This window comes from Bombus fervidus, chromosome 6 (genome assembly GCF_041682495.2).
Source record: "Bombus fervidus isolate BK054 chromosome 6, iyBomFerv1, whole genome shotgun sequence".
In the NCBI taxonomy this organism is placed as follows: domain Eukaryota; kingdom Metazoa; phylum Arthropoda; class Insecta; order Hymenoptera; family Apidae; genus Bombus; species Bombus fervidus.
Genome location: NC_091522.1, coordinates 16850608 through 16875694, shown reverse-complemented (window position 1 = coordinate 16875694; position 25087 = coordinate 16850608). Strand labels below are relative to the sequence as shown.

General features: G+C 29.3%; 8 protein-coding genes across 12 annotated transcripts in view; 4 read left to right on the top strand and 4 right to left on the bottom strand.

Annotated features, from left to right (window-relative positions):
* Nucleotides 1–25087, bottom strand: part of Nop10 (Nop10 ribonucleoprotein) — a 144677-nt gene that overhangs the window by 111591 nt on the left and 7999 nt on the right. The gene's annotated exons all lie outside the window — the stretch shown is intronic.
* On the top strand, nt 42–2013 carry LOC139988051 (uncharacterized). The gene is made up of 5 exons (XM_072004986.1): nt 42–384; nt 522–730; nt 906–1297; nt 1451–1625; nt 1726–2013. Exons 1-5 carry the CDS (start codon nt 240–242, stop codon nt 1816–1818), a joined length of 1014 nt encoding a protein of 337 aa, XP_071861087.1. The 5' UTR covers nt 42–239; the 3' UTR covers nt 1819–2013.
* On the bottom strand, nt 1746–3718 carry Snup (snurportin-1). The gene is made up of 6 exons (XM_072004985.1): nt 3491–3718; nt 3214–3413; nt 2877–3129; nt 2624–2812; nt 2173–2544; nt 1746–2103 (listed from the first exon to the last, which is right to left on the bottom strand). Exons 2-6 carry the CDS (start codon nt 3405–3407, stop codon nt 2077–2079), a joined length of 1035 nt encoding a protein of 344 aa, XP_071861086.1. The 5' UTR covers nt 3408–3413; nt 3491–3718; the 3' UTR covers nt 1746–2076.
* Hook (hook microtubule tethering protein) lies at nt 3814–7645 on the top strand. 2 transcript variants are annotated; one of them, XM_072004983.1, is made up of 2 exons: nt 3814–4307; nt 4374–7645. In XM_072004983.1, exons 1-2 carry the CDS (start codon nt 4113–4115, stop codon nt 6222–6224), a joined length of 2046 nt encoding a protein of 681 aa, XP_071861084.1. In that variant the 5' UTR covers nt 3814–4112; the 3' UTR covers nt 6225–7645. The 2 variants fall into 2 exon arrangements, with proteins under 2 accessions (XP_071861084.1, XP_071861083.1); XM_072004982.1 differs by having other exon boundaries at nt 3815–7645.
* Dhdds (Dehydrodolichyl diphosphate synthase subunit) lies at nt 7406–9337 on the bottom strand. Of its 3 annotated transcripts, none has more exons than XM_072004989.1 (6): nt 8912–9337; nt 8605–8799; nt 8331–8492; nt 8097–8245; nt 7781–7965; nt 7406–7703 (listed from the first exon to the last, which is right to left on the bottom strand). In XM_072004989.1, exons 2-6 carry the CDS (start codon nt 8763–8765, stop codon nt 7473–7475), a joined length of 888 nt encoding a protein of 295 aa, XP_071861090.1. In that variant the 5' UTR covers nt 8766–8799; nt 8912–9337; the 3' UTR covers nt 7406–7472. The 3 variants fall into 3 exon arrangements, with proteins under 3 accessions (XP_071861090.1, XP_071861091.1, XP_071861092.1); XM_072004990.1 differs by having other exon boundaries at nt 9066–9337; XM_072004991.1 differs by having other exon boundaries at nt 9286–9303.
* Brwd3 (bromodomain and WD repeat-containing protein) lies at nt 9790–21190 on the top strand. Of its 2 annotated transcripts, XM_072004975.1 has the most exons (22): nt 9790–10464; nt 10551–10609; nt 10680–10709; nt 10919–10978; nt 11623–11773; nt 11855–11953; nt 12064–12401; nt 12479–12633; nt 12701–13018; nt 13106–13523; nt 13604–13829; nt 14650–14974; nt 15062–15257; nt 15327–15575; nt 15647–15868; nt 15944–16322; nt 16490–16889; nt 17005–17235; nt 17339–17519; nt 17598–17751; nt 17841–17948; nt 18199–21190. In XM_072004975.1, the coding sequence occupies exons 1-22, from the start codon at nt 10422–10424 to the stop codon at nt 19116–19118; spliced, it is 5262 nt and encodes a 1753-aa protein (XP_071861076.1). In that variant the 5' UTR covers nt 9790–10421; the 3' UTR covers nt 19119–21190. The 2 variants fall into 2 exon arrangements, with proteins under 2 accessions (XP_071861076.1, XP_071861077.1); XM_072004976.1 differs by lacking the exons at nt 9790–10464; nt 10551–10609; nt 10680–10709; nt 10919–10978 and adding an exon at nt 11509–11547.
* Nucleotides 21626–23435, top strand: Rpl13a (ribosomal protein L13A). Its single transcript, XM_072004992.1, has 6 exons — nt 21626–21745; nt 22217–22347; nt 22459–22568; nt 22764–22909; nt 23116–23238; nt 23311–23435. Exons 1-6 carry the CDS (start codon nt 21725–21727, stop codon nt 23392–23394), a joined length of 615 nt encoding a protein of 204 aa, XP_071861093.1. The 5' UTR covers nt 21626–21724; the 3' UTR covers nt 23395–23435.
* On the bottom strand, nt 23589–25036 carry Polr2m (RNA polymerase II subunit M). Its single transcript, XM_072004987.1, has 4 exons — nt 24704–25036; nt 24372–24627; nt 23891–24253; nt 23589–23812 (listed from the first exon to the last, which is right to left on the bottom strand). The coding sequence occupies exons 1-4, from the start codon at nt 24853–24855 to the stop codon at nt 23597–23599; spliced, it is 987 nt and encodes a 328-aa protein (XP_071861088.1). The 5' UTR covers nt 24856–25036; the 3' UTR covers nt 23589–23596.

Here is a 25087-nt window from a genome sequence, read left to right as displayed (position 1 = left end):
GTAATATTATATAGCATTATCATACCATAAAAATAATTAAATGTGTACTTAGTTATTTTAACTGTAATGATTAATGTAAAATTCCCCTAGTACATATAAATATTACTATATTCATGTTATAATGTTTTCTATACGATTTTGATCCACAATTGAAACTTTCAAACAATTGTCAACTTATCAACAGTATAGGATTTTTAGTCAAGATTTAATTTAATACTCTATTGTTCAGTCCTTGTAAAATGGAAGATAACATAGAAAACATATTACCAAGTACTAGTAATACTATTCACACAATATGTTCCCTTCGAACGAGAGGAAGACAACAATTTAGTTTATGTGCTAGTTCTGCTCCAGTAGAAGAAATTGAAGCTTTTAACTTAGAAGGTGTATTAGTCATAATTTTTATTTAATCTAGTATTTAATAATAATATGTATGTGAATAATTTTTACATATAAGTGTTTTGAAACTGTTTAATTTGTAATAATATCTAAAACTCATGTTTATACATCATATTTTATAGAATTATTATATAAAACTTGGACTATTTTTGGAGTTTCCACTTTATTTAATTTTCATCAAGATGAAGTACATTTGAAACAATATGCAAAACGATTAAGAGAAGAAGTTGCAAATAATTTATCACAAGAAGATGTTACATATGACGCAGAATTTTGTGTTATGAAAGACATAACACAAAGACCTAGTCCATTGGATCCACCACCAATAAAGGTAGTATCAACAAATAAAATATGTTTAAAAAATGAGAAGTATATCATTTATTTACAAAACTTCCATATTAAGAATTATTGATAGTTTTTAAAATTTCTCATTTTTTATTCAAAATAGATATACAAAGTGATCACATCCTCCATGATTATAAATGTAATAAAAATGATAATTACAGATTGAAGTTTATTCTGAAAATAGTAATAATCAAACAAATTCAAAGAAATGCATTTATAAAGGAGTATTTTTATCATGGAGAACTACTAAAAATAAATTAACCGCTTTTAATTCTGTGAGATTACCTCTTTTATTATGTCGTGGTACACCAAGTGCTATAAGAACTGTTCATAATGTGTTAAGTCGTATGTTTGATTGCATGATTATTGCATTACCTGCACATGAGGATGATTTAGTATGGCTTATTCCAATTATAATTACTCCAGCAGATAAAGAGGAACAAACAAAACACACAGATGAAATTTGTATGGAATATAAAATACCAGAACTAGAAAATACAGATACAATTACAATAAAGTTTCTAGTTTTGGATTTAATAAAAATATTAACAGTGTATGTGTTTGTAACACCTAAAAAATAGTAAATATTTACCACTATATTGCTGTATTTGTGTATTATAATTTATGATTATCCAAAACACTATTATACAATATGTATAAAAATAAAAAGGTATGCTTTTTTATATCTATATTAATTTTCTTTTAGAATTGTAAAGGATCAAAGTGATGAAGCAAATGTTGAAATTGCCTTTAATTTAGAACATATAGAAAAATTTCGTGAGGTCTTATACTCTCAAATGTTAGAACTTGCTGGTTTACAATTAGGATTGTGTACATTACATAAAATTATTCTTCCTACAGTTACGATAATGGAAAACAGGGTAAATAAATAGTTATTATCTATATTGTGTAATTTTTATAAACATATATTTGTATTCATATTTTCTTATTTATAAGATACTCCTTTTCGTTTATTTTCAGATGAAAGTAATGAACGCAGATACCATGAATCGCGTTTTGTTATATTTAAATGAAAAAGCCCTTGATACATTTCACACATTAAATCTTGAGTAACATAGTTTAACAATATTTGTAACAATAAGCAGTCTTTATACATTGTATATATTTATTTCGTATTTGGTATAATTTTTTTCAAATATCACAGATTGTATAAAACATTATTGTTTGATTTCGAATACTACTATCAAGTAATTTGTATAACACCTAAATTATATTTGTAAAATATAGTACTATTAACATTTTCAATAAGTCAATTATATGTCACTTCATTTTTTAAGAAATTCGTTCATATAAAAAAGATAAAATAAAGTTCTAGGAATTCTCATCTACAATATCCATCTACAAACAAAAATGAATAAATAATTTAGTTTTTTAATTAATATTCACTTTAAAAGTAGATGAACTTACTTGGCTTTCTGATTCTACCTTCTTCTTTTTAGCTCTATTATTAAGAATATAATGTACAAAATCTATATATCCATCAGGTTGTTCATCAAGTGGTGGTGGTACTGAAATACCAAGTATTTCAGGTAACATAAAAGTTTTTGACCATGTTACAAGTGGGGTACGACCTTTAGTATATTGTCCATCTTTATGGTAAAATAATAAACCGTCTAAAGGATATAAATTCGAAAGATTTGCTAATGCTAAACTTATATCAGTATCACAACTGATATTTGGTAAAGGTAATATAGGAAAACTATTTCTATATGTATCTCTTTTGTGTAATTCTTCGATTTCTTGCAACTTTGATTTCAACCAAAAGAACCTAAATTCAGTCTGAAACAAAAATTAAAAATTATTATAATGTATATAAAGTGTAACTAGTATTATTACATTTGGAAGTAAAAATTCTTACATCACAATTTATTAAAGACTGATTGGACCATGCAAGTACATCTAAGATATAATATACTTTTTGTTGTTTTATCCATAAACAATCAAGAATGGTACAGCTACCTCTATATTCAGATGGATTACCACCAGGAAGTGCTGAATGAAATTTACCAAGGTTATAACCGTGTCTGTTATATGCTTTAGTTATACCCTACAAAATATAAGATATATAATAAACTATAAAAAATGTTCTCACTTCTTTCTTTCTAACATACTTTACGTGCAACTAATAAAGTTCGTTTTCCTTGAGGACATGGTACTACAATCCACTTTCCTACAAGATCTTGAGGTACTTCCAACATCCATTCAGACATCATTAATTGATTTGCATAATTCTTATTTCGTTTGGAGTAGTAATATCCCTTTTTATCAATTTTTTGAATTTCCATTTCTTCCTCATATTCATCTTCAGAATTAAATGCTTCTTCTAGTATTCCTCTTCCAATATTAAATGCAGTGTCTCTACATCTAATAATGCACATTATTACTTTTATGTTCATATGTTCATAGAGCTCTTTTATAAAATATAATAGCCATGTATAAAAAACATACTTTTTTTGAAATTGTAGTAGCCGTCGACGTCTTATTTCTTGAAAAGTATCAATGTTATCCACATCCAAATTGTAATTATCTTTTTTAACAGGCTTTTTATAAAATATAGCACGTAGATTACCATTTTTTTTTTCGTGCATATTTATTAACTTATCTTTCATCTCAGTTGCCATAATTGTATTAATAATTACCATAAGAAACTAAATTGTCCAAGAAAATAAAATGTTATACATAATTATTATTAAGAAATTTTGTTTAATATAAAATTTCCACAAACCTTTACACAATATTTCTATAACACATTCAAATAATTTAATAAAAATTAATCTTATACATCTTGTTTTTTACAAAAGTACATGTATCTATACTAATATGTAATGCATTTTTAAGCACTCAAATAACTTTCATTCACTATTATATCAATAGATGTAAATTTTCTTGATGTATGTTTCAAGGTTTCAAGCTTTTATTAATGTATCATGAAATATTCAATGAATAGATTCTTCTGTGTTATATGATTGGTAGTACAACTGTTACCAACATTTTCTCAAATATAAAATGTGGTTTCCTTAAGTTTACAACAAAATTAACTAAAAACGAAAATATCTCAAGATAGCCTAGTACTTCTACTTTTTTTTCGTAAAGGAATGTCAAAATAACGTTTTGGTACATTTTATAAAACATTTTTGTTGAAAATAAATTAATACACGATACCAATAAATGATGCAGAAATGGTCAAAGTATTCTTAGCCTCTACATTAATTACTCAAGAGGTAAATAATAAGTTTTTGAGCTGAGAACTTAAAAGGATTGACGTCTATCATAAAACTGTCATATATGACAGAGCTTGTATAGGTATTTTTACGATTTAATCGATACGTTCGTAAGTAGATACAACAATGGATGATCAGCAATTAAATAATTTAATTAAATGGTTAGATACATTTGATCTTCAAGCTCCTCATTCCACAGCAGAAGATATAAGTGATGGTGTTGCTTTAGCAGATGTCTTAGCTCAAATTGCTCCCGAGTGGTTTACTGCTGCTTGGAGAGCGAAAATTAAAACAGATGTTAGTTCTAACTGGCGATTAAAAGTTAGTAATCTTAAAAAAATTGTTGAGGCTATAATGGAATATTATATAGAATGTTTAAATCAACAGTTATCAGGTTACATTAAACCCGATGCAACTAAAATTGGAGAACACTGTGATAACTATGAACTGCACCGTTTATTACAGTTAATTCTTGGTTGTGCAGTTAACTGCGATCAGAAACAACAATATATAACAAGAATTATGGGAATGGAAGAAACTGTTCAACAAGCAATTATGCAGAGTATTCAAGAATTAGAAAGTAATATGCATGGACCAAGATTAAGTTTAGGTACTAGCCTTAATTTTGAATCTTTGGATGTAGCTGATGGTACTCAGCAAAGATTATTAGCAGAACTTCAAGTAACTGTTGATATGAAAGAACAATTAGCACAAAAATGTCATGAACTCGATCAACAACTTTCGCTTTTACAAGAAGAAAAAGCAGCATTAGTGACAGAAAATAAAAAGCTTCAAGAAAGATTGGATGAATTTGAAAATCCAGAAGAGTCTGGTTCTATCTTGAGATATTCTGGTCTTAGAAAACAAGTAGAAGCATTGAAAGATGAATTATTTAAAGTAGAAACATCTAGAGATGACTATAGACTAAAAGTGGAGCTATTAGAAAAGGAAGTATTAGAATTACAATCTAGGCAAGAAGATTTACAAAAAGCAGCTGATGAGGCTAATCACCTGAAAGATGAGATAGATGCATTAAGAGAAACTGCAGATAAAGTAGCAAAGTATGAACAGACAATAGAATCATACAAAAAGAAAATGGAAGATTTGAGTGATTTAAAAAGACAAGTTAAAATGTTAGAAGATAAGAATTTGGAGTATCTACAATCCAAAATAGATTACGAAGAAGAATCAAAACGGACTACAATGCTCCGTAATCATTTAGAACTTTGTAAACAACAACTTGCTGAAGCACATCATAAATTGGATGAACAAACAAATAAATGTGATAAACTTGAGTTTGAAGGAAAAAAAATGGAAGCAAAATTAAGCACTTTACAAAGAGAAAGAGATAGATTAATTGTAGAAAGAGATGCTTTAAAAGAAACAAATGAGGAATTGAAATGCACACAATTGCAAGCAGCAGAAAATATAGCAAAACCTACTACTGACAGTACTGTTGCAAATACGGAAATGATTCCTCTTGAAATTAAAGAAAAACTAGTTTGTTTACAACTTGAAAATAAAATGTTGAAACTTAAACAGAAAGGAAATGAGGATAAATTACCAACAGTTCAAGCACTATTAGAAGATTCAGAGGAAAGATTGAATATACTTAGAGGTAAAAATCGCAAAGCTAATCAAAGAATAATTGAATTAGAAAATAGATTGGAAGAAGCATTGGGCAGTCAATCAAGCGGAGACAATAAAACTGATATCAATTTAGGACAAAAGATAACACAGCTACAAGACGAACTAGGAAAAATACAAGCAGAAAAGGAACGTTTAATTTTACAAGTTGAAGAACGGGAAAATGCATTACAAGCTCAAAAGCAGAAAGCTTTTGCACTACAGGAAAAGTTAACACGCAGAGAGTATGAAAATGCTGCACTAGAGGAGCGTTACAAAAAATATGTTGAAAAAGCAAAAAGTGTAATAAAAAGTTTAGATCCTAAACAAAACAATTCGTCTCCTAATGAGGTAGCTGTTTTGAGGAATCAAATTTTAGAGCAACGTAAAATTATGGAAGATATGGAACGTTCTTTGAAAGAATCTAAATTAATTAAAGAAATGGAAGAAAAGTTAATGATATCTGCATTTTATCGCTTAGGGTTAACTTGTCATAGAGAAGCAATCGATCATCGGCTTGCAGCCTTAAGTTCAACAAGTCAGGGACAATCTTTCTTAGCAAGGCAAAGACAACCGTCTGCTAGACGGCATCCGCCTTATAACTCTAAATAACAACTAACAAAAAATTATTTACATTCGCTGATTTCATTTTAATTAATGTTTAAATGAAACTAGCAGTTGATCAATGGCTTGCAGCCTTAAGTACAGCAAGTCAGGGACAATCTTTCTTAGCAAGGCAAAGACAACCGTCTACTAGACGGCATCCACCTTATAACTCTGAATAACTACTAACAAAAAATTATTTATATTCAATAATTTTATTTTAATTAATGTTTAAATGGAACTGTATAAACAAAATAGTTAAAATTTTATCAGGTTCAGCATTATATTATTTTACTATATTATCAAGTTTTATTTAACCAATATATATTTTATTTTCTTGACCATTAATAAAATATTTATTTGAAATAAATTTAAAATGTTTTAATCTTTATAAATATATTATACATTCATGAACATACAACTTATTGTATATATTGTATATTACTTATCTTTATGCTGTTAAAACGTGATTATGGAACATAATATGCTTACAGACTATATGAACCTCGAAATGCAATAATGTAACTTTGTATGTTTCTATTTCAGAAGAATTATACTAATACTGTGCCTGGTCATATTTATGTGATACATTATATTTATTTAGTAAATGTATGCTTTATAATTTTTCTAACAGACTGAAGCTCTTAATTTCGAATATTTTAAAGTATAAAAAAGTCTTATTAACGAAATCATATACAATGTATGGAAATAATATATTTAAAAAGAATGGGGAAACTATTAAAATTAAGCCAAATATTTAATATACTGCAGCAGACTTGGTATACAAGATATTTCAGAAAAATATCTTAAATACGAATTTTATAAATATATATACAGTATAAATATATACAAATTTGTAAAACAACAGAATGAAATAAAAGAATGAATTTATGTATATGCATAACATTTCTATTTTTGTCTGATATTTTTTATCATTATGTACATTATATTTATTTTTAAAATAAATTTACTCGATATGAAAAAATATACATATATTATTATATAAATATATTAATATACATATATTAATACATTTTTTTTATATACAAGAATAGAAGAAGACCTATAGATTTTCAATACTTAGACGTATTTGAATAGTATTATAGCATTTAAAAAGAAATGTACAACAATAGTTTTGAAGTATATACATAAATGTAAATTTCTAAAAAAAAAGTATTTTTACATAGATGTATAATGTTATATAAACTTTAATGATCATAATCAATCTTAATCATATTTGTTTTTTTAATACATATATTAAATGTTTGACAAATATATTCTTTCAAGTGTTATTTGTCTTTTATGATGTAATTTGTCTATGTATGTTGATTGTCTACTATTTTGTATTATTTGCTTCATATTTTGCATTTTTATTACTTTTTGTATATCAGAATAACATCTTTGGTAATAAAATATTGCATTGAGAAATTCCCACAGATTAAATTCTGGCCATAAAACAGTGGTAAAATAAATGCATGTATTTGATATCTGAAATTTATTAAATAACAATGTATTTAGAAAAGGGAAAGAAAAACAAAGAATTATCCTACAATCTTTAAACTTACTTGCCACATAAGAAAGTCACTAAATCTAACTTCTCCCGAAGTACGAATTAATAAATCTGGATTTGGTGAATAATTAGTATATAAACAGTTGGAAATCAAATTTTCATCAATATCTTCAGAAAGAATATCGCCATTTTGAACACCTTCGATTACATCTTTAATAGCATGTGTAATTTCATCTCTTGCTAAAATATTATATATGGAAGAAGGTAGAAAAATATAAAAGTTAATAATATTTATATTACATTATATAATTGAGTGTAGCAAAAATAATGTTTGATATTTTAATGTATAAAGGTTTTTTAAATACACTTACACGTATAAGCAAATGCAATATTGAGAAATCCTTTATTATGTTCTTTAGTAAGAATCATAGTTTCTGCTATCAATTCTTGTATATTTTGAGGTAATAGCGACAAATTACCAATTATACGGACACATAATCCATGTTTTCGTATTTTATCCCTATATTCAAATATTTGTTACATGGTATTATATTTACACAAATATTAAATAAACTGTTTTATAGATAAAACATGTTTTAACATACTTTTCATCCAATAATCTTTGGAATTTTTGTTCTGCAAGATTTAGAAGTCCATTTACTTCCTCTCGTTTCCTTTTAAAATTTTCAATACTAAATGCATAAAATGTTACTTCTTGTATACCAAGATCTGTACACCATTGTAAAGTTTCAGCAAACTTATCAAATCTTAAAAATTACAATTTGCATTTAATATACAACATACATAAAATACATAAAATAGACAAAAATAGAATGTGAAAGCTACATTTACATGCGATATTTTTTTACTAGTACACACCCTTTTGTATGTCCTTCTATTTTTTCTATTCCATTTTTACTTGCATAGCGTCTATTACCATCCATTATAAATGCTACATGTTTAGGAATATGCCCAGTTCTTAAAATTCTTATAGCCAAACGTTGAAACCAATTTAGAGCATTGTCTCTTATCCATGACATTGTTCACAAAGTTTCAAGTACAATATTTAAAGTCCTAACCAAATTATTTTACAATAGTAATAAATAAGATATGTTAAAAAGAGATTTCTCTATATAAAAGTTGATAAATATTATACAAATTTAAATTATATAATTTTAATATTTACATATAATTTAAACTAATTTTACACGTTTAGCCATTTTTTAAATCTTTAATATATCAGTTGCCATAATATCTCATAAAACAAATGATGTGTATGATTTAATATAAATTTGTAACTGTGTAATTTTTAATAATAATAGTGTTAAATAATACTTAACAATATGTCATGTTTTATGAAAAAATAATACTAAAATCATCATTCTATTGACACGTCGACATTTAACCGTATTAGAATTTTAGAACACATTTATCGTCTTCAAAAATTATAACAATTTGTTACATAATATTCTTTATTTTTGTAGGATATGTATCAATATAATAGTTCACATCCATTAGCATTTTTTCGAGAATTCTAAAAACTTTCGAAAAGTTACATACGTGGTATTGCATGCATACATACACATATATTCACATACGTTACACAAATGTGTATATACATATCGTTACACATCGATATTTCGAGTTTATTCGAGTTACCTAGCATCCATCTTGAAGTTTTAGCTTTTGTGAAAAAATGCACATTATGTTTTTATTCCTCTTAAATATATGTAAGTATTTAAATATATATAATAATATAAAATAATAATATTTTAATTAGTTTTGTCTAAAAAAAATACAAGCACAATTCGATTTCATAATGCATGAAAATTTCTGTTATATCATATTACAAAATAAGTGCAAAAATATTATCATAGTATTAAAGTAGTGATATGATTAAAATTAAAAAATTAATTTAACACGTTCATGTACTACAGCAGTATACAAAATTTAAATAAAACACAGTAAGAATTATATAAGGACATTATCATCCTTTTATTAACAGCAGTTTTCATGGTCATTATTTATTGTTTAACTCGAATCGCTGTAGAATTATGAAAATTGTGTTTTAAGTAAAAATTTCTTTCCATTCCTCTACCAAAGCCTATAATTAATAATAATTAATTCATATTTATCAACATATAATAACAACAACGATAACAAACTTCATTTGATAACCTACTTTAGTTTATATTACCTTTAAATCAAGATTGTCTGCTTTTTTTTATATTTCTTACAATTGCGGTTACCGTCACTGTATTTTTAATTTCAAATAAACCGCGTTACATGGTGCAGATATCATCCATAAATGCGTTTTATCGTAATGAAAACTTCGAACATATCAAATTAAGGTCTATGATAGTAACGTGAAAATTACTTATCTAATTTCACTCTTTATTGAAATGTGAAAGAGAAGAGAAAAGTGTTTCGTTATCCTAAAGCGGTTCAAATGAAAATAAAATTATACAGGGTTTTGGGAAACAAGTTACGTTCCTGAATAATATGGTACGTTGTGTCGACAATCGGGTAGAGGGGGGGACTACTTTCCGTTGAGGAGGTGAGCGTGCGTGTGCGTCTCGCGGTCGAGACCTCGCAAGAGAAAATGAAATCTGAAATGGTTACTACCGCGCTATGACCCTAAAAAGCAAATGTTTCTCTTTCTCTGTGAGTGAATAATAAACGATTGATCAGGCGAAATGGAGGGCAGCGTAACGAAGAACGAGACTGCAATAGCACCAGGTAAAGAATGGGAGCGATAAGCGCCCTTACTATCCGCAACGAAGCGAGGCGTGCGGTTCATTCCTAAACAGCGTTCTTTCTTACAGAGTTGTACTTCCTAATTGCTAAATTCTTAGCGGCGGGACCTTGTCGCGAAGCAGCAGACGTAAGTATTATTGAATTAAAATCCATGAAATTTCGTTATAACATATTATGATGAACAACGTACGTTCTAGGTGTTGAAGCGTGAATTGGAGCGAGCTAAGGTAAGACGATTGGTCTGAGTTGACGTTTTGCCGGGGTGACACTATACATACCCATCGGCTCCACATGGTTTGCACGTGGTTTCTGCTTGTCAAAACATTAGAATTTCAAGGTCGGCGACCTTGACGTTCGACAAATTGGCACAATTTTATCTCGAGTGTGATCGATCGATCGATCGACTTATTTTTATGATTTTTTAATTTTTTTATAGGTTTTACCGCAAAGACTAGATTGGGGAGGGCATGTACATAATCAAACCTTTGAAGAGTTGGTAAGTAAGATTAATATTTCAGGAAGGAATTTTATTTTCTGTATAATAATTCATCATATATGATGAAATAAATAGGTTATTTTTCGAAATAACATTATGATAAATTTTTGTTACGTCGTAAGCTAGTCAAATGCCAATGTATCAAGTACCCCTAATAGGGTGCTACCCCTTTTCTGTCCCACTCCTCAACCCTTCTTCCTCCTCCACTTCTCTGATCCTATGTTGCTGTTGCACAAGATTCTCCCACCATATTGCTTTCAACCAATAAGCATTAACTTCCGGCCATCTTGCATGCACTGATCAATGAATATATCTCATACTCAGACCTTATTTATAGAAACTAGTATCGTGTGACGAGTGGGCTTTTCGGATTGGTTGCGTTTGCTTGTTTGTCTTCTGATTGGTTACAAATAGGAACTACTTTAGATTACTTAAAATTCAATTAATAGTGCGAACTAGTTTTATTGCAAAACTTAATTATCATCTTTCTCTTCGTATATATAATATCTGTGATCTAAATATTTGGATATTCTAAAATACATATAATGATTGTATTATATTGTATGATCGTATATATTTGTAATGATATTATATTATAAAATAGGATATGCAAAGATAGTTTTAAAAACATTCTAATATTTTAGGAAAAGAAATATTCTCATATTGGATCAAATCATTTATTACAAATATGTGCCAGAATTGGACCAGTATTGGAAAAAGAGGTACCGCCATGCATACCAGGAGCAATATCTCTTCTAGGAGCTGGCAGACAATCTTTGTTACGTACACACGAAGGTAAAGTAAAAGATATAAATATGTTTAAGTAATTATTGAAATTATTTGACTTTTGGCATGAATATCTTAAATTTATTGTAGATGTCCAACGTCAAGTGCATGGCATTATTTCATATTCTGGCAGACTAGGTGGAAAACCATTTTTGGCTTCACCTTATAGTTTATCAGTGCCTAATATAGGTAAATCAAATATTTATTTGTTTAGATTTGTTACATAAATGTTGCTAATATCAACCATTTTTTTCAGTACATAAAGCATTTTATTGTTATGTTACTTCTTTTTTATATAGTACATGTACTTCAGGGAAGGGAGAATTCAGGGCCTTTAGCTCGACGAGAGGCAATACCAACAAAGTTTTACAATAAAATGCAGTTGTATAGACACACATTAGGACATTTATCTGCAGTATATTGTGTTCTTTTTGATCGCACTGGGAAATATATAATAACCGGTGCAGATGATTTACTTGTTAAAGTATGGAGTTCTATTGATGGGCGATTATTAGCAACTTTTCGAGGAGCATCTGCTGAAATTATGGATATTGCAGTAAATTTTGATAACACTTTACTTGCTGCTGGTAGCCTAGATCGAATATTAAGAGTTTGGTGTTTTCAAACAATGTCTCCTGTAAGTTGATTAGAATATTAATTAATGTTATTGTATAGACTGATTTTGTTAAATTCATTTTTATTACTTTTTATCAGATTGCAGTTCTATCTGGACACTCTGGTATGATTACATCTGTAAATTTTTGTCCTATATCTTGTAATGGCGTATATTATTTAGTTTCTACAAGTACAGATGGATCTGTTGCTTTCTGGTCTCATACAAAAAAAGGCAATGAAAGAGCAGTTTTTCAGTAAGTTTCAATAATATTTATATCCCGTACATAATGAAAAATAACATCATATCCTTTTTTTTTTTAGGCCAAAACCAATTCAATACCATGAAAAAATGCGGCCTGGTCAAGCACAAATGATATGTGCGTCATTTAGTCCTGGTGGTGCATTTATGGCCGCTGGTTCTGCAGATCATCATGTTAGAGTGTATGCAATGTTAGGAGATGATGGTCCATGTAGAGTTTTAGAGGTGGAAGCACATTCTGATACAGTTGATAGTATTCAATGGGCACATAATGGTTTAAAATTTATTTCGGGTTCTAAAGATGGTACTGCAAATGTTTGGCATTTTGAACAACAACAATGGATATACAAACGTTTGTTGATGACTACAAAACTTCCTGGGTAATTAAAGTATTATAAATATCTTTTATGAATGTTTTTCTGTATAATATTAATGACCAAATATTATTTTGCTCTTATAATTTCTAGAGAATCAGAAACAGAAGATGATTCTAACAAAAAGGCTAAGGTGACTATGGTTAGTTGGGATGTAAGTGATGAATGGGTTATTACAGCTGTAAATGATAGTTGTCTTAAAGTATGGAATGCAAAATCAGGTGAACTGGTGAAAATTTTACGTGGACATAAAGATGAAGTTTTTGTGTTAGAATCTCATCCCATAGATCCGCGTGTTATATTAAGTGCTGGACATGACGGACAACTTATAATTTGGGATGTTCTGAACACAGAACCGATAGCATGCTTTCAAAATTTTATTGAAGGGCAAGGTAATGGTGCTGTTTTTGATGCAAAGTGGTCTCCAGATGGAACAATGTTAGCAGCAACAGATTCTCATGGACATCTTTTAATATATGGGTTTGGATCTGGTGTAGAAAAACTTAAAATAGTAAGTACATTTGATTTTATATAATTGTTATATCTATTAACATATTAGAAATGTATATTCTCTATTTTATATTTCTATAGGTACCTAAAGAATTATTTTTCCATACGGATTATAGACCCTTAATACGAGATGCAAATAATTACGTTTTGGATGAACAAACACAAACTGCACCTCATTTAATGCCTCCACCATTTTTAGTAGATGTTGATGGAAATCCTTATCCTCCAGCTTTGCAAAGATTGGTTCCTGGGAGAGAAAACTGTAGAGGAGAACAATTAGTACCAAATATTGCAGTAGGTGCTGGAGGTACATAAATTATTTCTGTTCAGGTGAATAGTAGGTCGGTGATAGTGCTGCTCCTGGCATATAGGTCGCCTTCTTCTCAGTTAGGAATCGTGGAGAAAAAATCGGACTACGTGTGCCGGGATTTAAACCTGGTCTGAAACGTTCGTAACCTTAGGGTCTTAGTTTGCTGTCGAGTGCCGCTACAGTACCCCGCCCCCCTTACTAGTGATAACGTTTTCTTCTTTGTTGTACACATGGTCGTACGACTTCGCTCGTCGTTTTTGCCGTGCGCAGTTGCGAGAGTTCGGCATCTGCAGATTTGTCGTTTCGATGCGGGGTACAGCGTCGGCCGCTTGTTGTCAAATCCGTGCAGATGTTGCGCGATGTCTTCGATGTGGCGGTGGATACCTGTCAGTATGGTGCGTGCATTTCAGCGTATGGTCGCCGCGGGGTCGTAGTAGGCCTCCGTTTTCACACTCTTAGATTCACGGTGATCGAAGTCTCGGTGGCGCTATCACGGTCGTCACCTCTTTTCACTGTAGATCATCACGTCGGGTCACCAATTTAAGGTGGGTATAGGCAGTGGTGGTGATAGTGCTGCTCCTGACGTATGGGTCGCTGTGTTCTCAGTTAGGAATCGTGGAGAAAAAATCGGACTACGTGTGCCGGGATTTGAACCTGGTCTGAAACGTTCGTAACGAATATTGTTAACCACTGCTCCGTCGTCCGTCGTCCGGACCTTAGTTTGATGTCGAGTACCGCTACACTGTTTATTATTGTTTATTTTATGTAGAATCTGATATTTCTTGAAACTTTAAAAGATGTATATTTTATTTTATAGGGATGCAAGAAGTTATAGAAGGACTTCCAGCTCAAGAACCACGGTCCAATATTGACCAGTTAATTGAAGCGCTTGCACAAAGACAAAATATTAATGCTGATGCAGAAAATGCAGCTGATGAAAGAGAAGAAAATGCAGCAGAGCAACCAGTTCGTCAAATGGCTAGTCCGCGAGGAAGCAGGTCTGGTTTAAGAAGAGTTGGAGATGTTGAAGGTGTACGACAAAGTAGTGGTAATTGGCAAAGAGATAATACTACACCTTGGAATAAGCCTATTCTTGCTCGACCCATGAATCCAGCTATTAGAGAAACACAATTTAAAACTTTGTATGTTTTGTATTATAAATTACTTCCTTCTTCACGAATATATCTATAAGTAGTTTAAATTCATAAATAAGGATATAATGTTTATAGACATGCAACAGCAGAAATGGAACTTGAAAATTTGAAACGCGAAATGCGAAAAAGACCACAACCAGTATCAAATACTGCCAATACCGAAGGTAATATAGGTAGTCGAATAGCAAATCGAAAACGCAATAGAACAACTAGACATGGATATAGAACTAGAGCTACGCGTAGTGAAGAACAAGAAGATGATGAGTTCGAGGTATTTTTTATACAATTTTAATTCAAATTAATAATTCGTATGTACTTAATAATTAGTAAATCTTTACAGAATCCCGATAATGCGGCAACAACAGGAAGTTCAGCCAGTAGTAATAGTAATGATTCTACTGCTCATGAAGAAGATTTGTGTTCTGATAGTTCAACATCAGAGTCTAGTACTGAATATTCAGATTGGATTGCAGATCATGGTTTAAATTTAGAACCACCAAAGCGAAGTAAACGCAAACCTGTAAAAAAACGATCTCTTACACCACCAAGTGATATGGACAGAAGGCGTAATAGACGTCCTAGAAAGAAGGTAGGTAAAAAACGTTCTTTGTAAATAAATTTATTATTTTCTATCTTTCGAAATTTTCTTTTTATTCAAAGGATATTCCGTTGTCTACTGGCATTGATGATATCCCAGAAGTTTTTAGACCTTCAGAATGGCTTACCGAAATAATACCAAGGAAAGCTCCATATTATCCTCAAATGGGTGATGAAATAGTATATTTTCGACAAGGTCATCAATTCTACTTAGATGCTGTTAGGAATAAAAAAGTATATGAACTTGGTCCACGATGTGAACCATGGAATAAAGTCAATATAAGAGTAAGATTTTTTTCTCTCAATTTACTTTGTGAATATTAGTATTAGTTACTTAGAAAAACATTCGATATTCTGCAGGCACAGGAATTTGTAAAAGTAGTAGGTATAAAGTATGAAATACGTCCACCTCGACTATGCTGTTTAAAATTGGCATTAATGGATGAATATGGAAAATTAACAGGAGAAAATTTTACTATTAAATATCACGATATGGCTGATGTGTTAGATTTTTTAGTTTTACGTCAAACATTTGACACAGCTTTGGCACGTAGTTGGTCTGAAGGAGACCGATTTCGTTGCATGATTGATGACGGATGGTGGATGGGTCAAATACAATCAATGGAACCTTTAGACGAAGATTTTCCAGAATCGTTTTTCATGTGTTTCCGTGTCAGATGGGATAACGGCGAATATGAGAGAATGAGTCCTTGGGATCTTGAACCAATTGATGAAAATAGTATGTGTGTGTTCAAATGTTTTAACAATTAAAAATTTTTTGGAGAATATTGGGAAAAGTAACTGGTAAACTTTGGAAAAATATAAAATCTTAATTTATTCACAGTGTGAATATAAGCATTCATTTTATTGATATTAATACCTTGTATAATGTGTTATGTATTACAGGACTTCCAGTAGTACTTGGAGGTGCAGTTCCTGTGCTTCAAGAAGAGATACGTACAATACTATATCAACCTCATGCCGAGGAATGGCCAATGGGAGATAGAGAAGCGACATGCCGTAGAATTATACGTGGACTAGATCAAGTGATGAGCCTTGCAATTGCAGAACCTTTTATGGCACCTGTTGATCTCAATGCATATCCTTCGTATGCATTTGTTGTGGAATATCCTATTGATTTAACAACCATAAAAGCTCGTTTTGAAAACCATTTTTATCGAAGAATAACATCCGCACAGTTTGATGTCAGATACTTAGCAACAAATGCAGAACAATTTAATGAACCACATAGTCAAATAGTAAAGCATGCAAGAATAGTTACCGACCTATGTCTACGTATTATAAAGTAAGGTCTAGTTTATTTATTCACAAAATTTAAGATCATTTACATATCTTTTTTATTTTATTTTAACTTTATCAAGATATAATTAATAAAAATGTATTATTTTCCATTTATACAGAGAAACTACAGAATTAGACGTACCGGCTGTTTATCACCAACTGGTTGATACATACCATTCTTCTGAATCAGAAGTTGATGTAGAAGATGCAAAGGATAGACCTTCAACTAGCACTCAGAGAGCAACCTCGAGCAGAAATTTACGTTCACAAGAAGCATCAGCTGATTGGAAAGTAGCATGTCGTCAATTATTAGAAACGTTATGGCAATGTGAAGATTCTATTCCTTTCAGGTAAAATAAATTAATATTAGTATATTGGTATGCATAATATATATATATATTACGGGTATGAGACGGATAACTTTTGTAATAAATTTTATTTGATTTTTTATAGAGAACCAGTTGATAGATTAGAGCACCCAGATTATCATCAAATTATAGATACACCAATGGATTTACGTACGGTAAAAGAGGATTTATTAGGAGGAAATTATGAAACTCCTATAGAATTTGCCAAAGATATGCGGTTAATATTTACAAATAGTAGAAATTATAATACTAACAAACGATCAAGGGTATGCCATACTTATTACAGTACTATGTAAAGAATATTACAAGTATTATACAAGATAATGGTACAATCTTTATTCTAGATATATTCAATGACAATAAGATTATCAGCCATGTTTGAAGAGCATATGGGAAGAATTATTTCAAACTGGAAATCTGCAAGAAGACGCAATAATAATGCAAAAAATACAAAAGGGAAAGCTAAAAGGGGCAAAGTTCGGTTAACAAATGGCACTGGTATGCTTTCATTATATAAGTTAAAAATATTTGATAAAATAAATTAGATAAATTTAGAGAAAATTTTAACCAATTGATATGATATGTAGCACCTTCAAAATCAAAATCTGCTTGTTCGGATGATGATGATGAGATAAATAGTGAGGATGATGATTTAGATGAAATGGAAAAGAATAATTCTAACATGTGTGCACCAGGTATATATATATATATATATATATATTGTTTTTGTAGTATACACATACACATATATAAATACATAGAATGTTATCAGAGAGTAGAGTGAGAACATGTGAATAGATATTAATAATTTGATTTATATGATAATAATAAGAATAAAATAATGATAATAAAATTATAATAAATATATTATAAAGTAATAAAGATTAATCACATAGCTGTGTAAAAAGAAAAGAAAACACTGATTAACATTTTTTTATTTTATAGGGCCATCACGTATGACAAATGGACATACGAAACGTTCTGCTACTGCAACGCGACCTACGCTAAAACTTCGGATATCTAGATCTGCAGTACCTAAAAAACCAAAAGAAAGTGGAAGCGAAGCCAGTGACTCAGAAGCTTCCACAGAAAGTGAAAGTAGTGGTAGTGTACCTGTAAGAAGGACACGAGCTAGAAAAACGGTACCCAGTGTTAGTGCTGATAGTGATTCTGGGGAAGTATATACACCCAGTGGACGTGGAAAACAAACTCGGAAAAATCGTGCGAAAAATACCAGAAATAGTAAACAAGTAAAGTCGAAGTCAAAGCTAAACTTTTACGAAAACTCAAAGAATGATAAGTATGAGGAGGATGAAGCGTTTTCTGCAAATGAATTATCAGATGAAGAAAGTGAAGAGGAAGTTATTAATAGAAGCAGAACGAGATCACGAAAATTAGCATCTACACCCGAACATAATGAAAGTTTGAAGAACACGACAAAAAGTGGAAGAAATAATATTGAAAGTCAGAGTGAGGAAGAAGAGGAAGAGGAAGAAGAGGATGAAGAAGAAGAAGAAGAACAGTCTCAAAATGAAATTAATAATCAGGATTCAGATAGTGAAGAATCAGATAAAGGTTTTGTATCAAGATCTCAAAGAAGAATTCGTGGAACAAGAGAAATACAAAATCAAGAAACTGTACAAAATTCAAGAAGAACTGGAAAACGACCTCGCTATAATGAAGAAAGTGATGAGAGCAATACGATGCCAGTTAGAAATCGGCGTAAAATTAAGCGTCGATATTATGCAGAAGAAAGTGATGAAAGTCCTGAACCTGAAAATGTACCACGTATTAGTATAAGTAGTAGAGGACGTGTGCGCAAAATGACGGAACGTGCACGGGCTTTTCTGTTAGATTCACCCTAACAGCATCTTTCATACTAGTAATAAAAGTGTAAATTATGATTTTTCAACTAACTCTTACAAATGTTTAAGAATAATGTAAAAATTTTAAATGTTATTTGATAATGTTTATTCTGAAACACTCGACTGTATAAACACTTGACTGTATCCGTATTATAGCATTACACTAAACTTGTGTATGCCAGGATATATTGTCTGAAAAGTTTAAGATAAGATTCTAGATAGGCTGTACGTATAAACACTTGAGATTGTCATAGCAATTCATCATAAACACTGCTACAAAGTACTTCCATTATTATGAAGCACATTGGTAATGTTATTTTTTCATGTTTAGATATATAATCAATTAGCGGTGCATAAGACAGATTTAATAGCAAGCGGAAACAGTGTAATCATTCTATAATATTCGTTTGTTTGATCAACATATTTTTTATACACTTTTCCAAATTTTATGATATTACTGGTTATTTGAATATAAAATATTTATTGTAGTTTTAACTTACGCATCATTCCCAATACCTAGAATGGAATAACGATTAAATAGTTATACAATTATTTTTGCAACTGTTATTGATAATATGTTGTTTAAAAATATTAATGGAAGAGTGTTCTTTACAAATCCTGAATTTATATACAATAATGACAGCAAAAAATAGAATGTATGATAAAGTTTATATTACATTATTGAACATATGTTAGTGTACCTGGAATAATATAAAAAAAATACCTATCTTGTTCGGGGAACATAACTTTAAGGTTAGCTTAATAATTTCAACTTCTGCTTTTTTGAGAAAAGTCAATTGACAAATGAAAAACTACTTTCATGCTAAGATCTTAAACAGTCAAAAAAAAGGCATTATCTTCTACATGCAATTGATAAAACTAATCTGTATCAGTGTTTATGTTTATATTTGATTACACAAATGAAATTATATTGTAAATCTTTTTAATAACACTGACATTTAGTTAATGAATTTAGTATTTGCATATTTGTACATTTTTCTAATAAGATAATATTTTCTCTAATATGTCCTAAGATAAAATAAAATTGGTTTCATCCAAAATTGATTTCAAATTGAACATATATGTGGAATATTATTTTTTTATTGTGTGCATACTTTTAATATTCATAAATTAAATCAAGTGTTTGTACATTGAAGAAAGAATTGTACTTACCATCCATATTGTGTAAATTACATTAAATGAGGCAGTGCCTTTACATATATGATTATTTATTTAAAGAACATAGATAAAATTCTTTTGTTGTTTAAAAGAATAATCACAAAAATTAAATACCTTTCAATTTCATTAATTTAATAACGGCACTGTTTTCGCTTTTTGCAACTATACTTAAAATATATTATTTGTAAATATAAATACACACTGTAAAACGATTGCAATTTTTTTTAAAGTTGCGTAAAACAAATATGTGCTTTATATGATCTGTAGTATGAAGTAGAAAGTTTTTACATGTAATTTGTATGTCCGTTAGAAAATTAAGAACCAATGCTCGTGCGATTTTAGGAATTTTTCATATATAGAAATAGACATTTTTCAGATTTATATAGCATAAAAGTTATTTCACTTACTATACAATAGGATACAAGTTTTTCAAGGCAGTTATGCAACCGGCAAACTAACATAGTATAAGAATATGTGCACAAATATTGGAAGTCTTGACTGTCTCGGGCCATTGTGATATTAGCTTAAGAATATTAAACATAAAATGATATAAATAATAATAATTAGAAATATAACGGATATTTTTTTAATAACGCCTTGAAGAGAAGGAGTCATATCATGTGGACTCAAGAAGTCAAATATCTGGTTATATCATAATTTAATACCAATCTTAACTTTGATCATTTAATTACATTACTATTAACGCGTTTCGTATCTTAGTCTTCAGAATTAATATACTTTCGTGTACATAAATATTGTTAAATAACAAAACTTGACACCGAAATTTTCGATTTATGTAAAATTTAAAACTTTAGTTGTGAAATCAATGTACTCTGTTGCATACTTAGTTTATCGAAACCCACCGTCACCAATAAAAAAATATTAAATTGTTTCATATTTGTTCCTCATTTATTTAAATACCTGTTTTTTAAATCCTAATTTCATTAATTACAAACTTGAACATAAACTTTTATTTTGACACCAGATGGCAGTTTTGCATGCTTTTTTTGGTTAAATCGGTAATTTTCTAAATCTTATATAGAAAAATTAATGTTATTTTTTAATATTATTGCAATATGTTTTAATAAAAAAAACGTTTCCTTAATTTATAAAAAATTATATGCAAATGTTATAATTTCTGAAAAATATTTCACCAATAATGTAATGTAATATAATAAATTAATATAATTACTATATTATTAAGATGTTATAGATAGAAATTTTTTTCAAATAAAATGATTATGAAATATAATACGATATAAAATAATAAAAGTTGTATCAATATTTTAATAACGAATTATGTTTATACTTTCATTTAGGAAAAAAGATATAATGTTGGATGCCCTGACAATATCATCAGAATATCTTCCGGTAAGAGGTCGCATACTTCGTAATGTTCATGAATCCTTTTCCGGTACTCTAACAAAATGACTGGCTTCAGTAATAAGGTATGTGTGTTTTATTTAATGTTTTAACTCCTTAAGAGTAGTTTAAATTACACAATATATTTCTTCTAATCTGTACACTACACACAGAAATTAAGAAATACCTTTTTCCCCCACTTGATATTACTTTTTCTAGAAATATATTCTTTGTATCCTTTTCTGAATTCATGTACACGTGTTTTCTTGCAATATCATTTGCTATATTTCCTCAAACAGTGATGCAAGTTCTTTATGTGATTATTTTTTGGTATGAAAATAGTACATACATACATTAATTATACGATATCTTAGAAATAATTATTTTACTTTTAAATCTGTCAATTGACACGTGTTATTTGTTATTGGTAATCGTACATATATTTATGCAATTCAAATCTTTAGTAAAACCGAAAATTCGTTGTTGTAAATATTTGTTTTATATAACGCTTTAATATGGAACAAAAAAGATATTAATTGTCGTAATTATGTTTTCAGCCAATATTAATTGATGGCCGTGGCCATTTACTTGGTCGTTTGGCAGCTATTATTGCCAAAACGATCCTACAAGGTAATAAAGTAATTGTTGTTCGTAGTGAACAACTTAATATTTCTGGTAATTTCTTCAGGTTAGTAATATTATAATTAAGTATTCGTGATATATATATATATATATTCTTTCTTTTAAGTATTTTCACGTATAATTATTCCAGTGTTTTTCATATAACTTTTTATTTCAGGAATAAGCTGAAATTTATGTCATTTTTACGTAAGAGATGTAATGTAAATCCAGCTCGTGGACCTTTTCATTTCCGTGCTCCTAGTAAAATACTTTGGAAAACAGTTCGTGGTATGTTGAAATATTACTTATTTACATGGAATTTTATACTTTATATTAATCGATGATTATGTATATATTACCTACATTATTTGATGGTATCATGAAAAAAACATTTATATGAGATTATTAATTTATAAATAATTAAACAACCTTGCATATGTTTTACAGTATATTATATAAATAAAAATGTAATTGAATTTATAGGAATGATTCCACACAAAACACAAAGGGGAAAGGATGCTCTCAGAAGGTTAAAGGTCTATGAAGGTTGTCCACCACCATATGACCGCAGAAAACGTGTTGTTGTACCAGGTGCTATGAGAGTTATGTGTCTTAAACCTGGTAGGAAGGTAAGATAGAACATTAATTTAAAAATATATTTATTATATTTAGTAAATTATTTAATTATTTACAATGATGGTATGGTAATTTGCGCCTGAGTATAATTACTTCTTTACTTCGTGATGTCACATTTAACTGAGTAAATAACAAAAAAATTTATATAAATATATTCCATCTAAGAAACATATAATACTAATACAATGTTATTTTTTAGTACTGTCATGTAGGTAGATTATCTCATGAAGTTGGATGGAAATATAAGGCTGTTGTACGTACACTGGAAAACAAGAGACGTGTCAGATCAATTCTTGAAGTTCAAAAGAGAGATAAGCTTAAGGTATATCTAAAAACATTACAAATATAAATGATATCAAGAACTATTTCTTATATGCTTCTTTTCTTATTTCAGAAACTTACCAAACAAGCAGGGCAAACAGTTTCAAAGGCTACTGCACCATACACAGCAATTATTAATAATTTTGGATACAATTAATACAAAAATTGTAAAAATAATAAATCTGCATAAACATTTTACATTGTTATTATTATAAATTGACACTATCATGATTATATATCCCTATATATATATTTTTATGTATATAAAAAGATACAAATTCTAATAATATAGGTTTCTTAAGATATGATTTATTCATAAAAATATTTACATAATATACGTGAGAAACAAGATAAATTAATTAGCTTTCTATACTATCTACTGTAAAAACAACAGTTCCTGCTTTATCATTATCTTCATCATCATACACTTCATTTTCTTCGTCTTCTGAAATAGAAGAATCGGATTCTTTTTCATCTTGTAGGCGATAAGTACCTACATTTTTAGGTGGAGGACCAATGTTATGTAAGCCACATTGATCAGCTAATCTTTCAGCTGCGTGTTTAGCTTGAATCTCCTAAGTATTACAATTTTTAATATAATTTATGTGTAACATATATTTTTTACAAATATTTAAAATATAAAAATTAGTTACTTGAAGTTTTTCAGTTTGTTCCTTTTGCAACTGAAGAGATTCATTTAAACTGATGACTTTTACAGCACCATGAACTATAAGAGGTGGAGTTGCTGCTGTAACTTCCCAATGTTTATTCTGTTTTCTCAGTTTTTCTTTTTCTGGATCATGTACATCAGACTTAGTTGTTCTATATGGCTTGAATGGCTCTCTCTTTTTATCATTGCTTTCTCGTGGTTGTTCAACTTTATTAACAATATATGCAATGTGCTCAGGAGTTTTTGTCTTAAAAGATTCTATTTCTGCCAAATCTTCTGGCTTAATTAAACTTTCCTCCGGTGGAAGATGCATAATCTTTTTTTTATGAACCCCACATCCTGTAGGCTAATAATAGGGAATAATAAACATTGTTATACAAAATTGATATATAATACTAATCTACATATATATATATATATATTTCATAAGGCATATAGTCTATAATCTAACACAAGTAACTTACTTGAGCTAATATTTTTAAGGGATCTTCTTCACCATCGCTATCAAGTTCAACAATTTTGACAGTATCTTTGGTTTCACTATATTTGCCTGTCCACTCTAATTTATTTATAGCAGCTTTACCTTCAGATGCTAAGTTTAATCTTGACAAAAGACTAGCTGCTTGCTCAACTTCATTTTTATGTTCTAGTTCTTTTAATATTTTATCACGAAAAGATTTGATCTTTTCTCCTTTGTCTGGCAGCTTTAATACAAATGTTCTAAAACAGAAATATTTATATTTTGTCAAAAAGTAGTTTAATAAAGAGTATAGTTTATATCTTAGACCTTACCTACTTATTACTGAGAATTTTATTTTGTCTTTCTAATAATTCCTCTAGTTCAAACTTTTGTTTGTTTCTTAAATCCTCTATGTACCCTTGACTTTCTTTCTTGGGAGGAGGTGGTAAATCACCTGGTACTTTATTAATTATTTTTTTTTGATACATTCCTCTTTGTTTATCCAAATTGTAAAATTTGAAATAGTTAGGAGTTATTTTATTAACATTTATAGGAATAATATTTTCAGAATGACGGAAATTCTTAAAACAAATTAATGTTATGTGTTTTTAAATTAATTATTATTTAAATCAATAATTACAAGTCAGTTATTACGCATTAAATTATGACGTTATGTATAATGACGTATATAAACTGAATCAAATTGTATTACTTTTCACT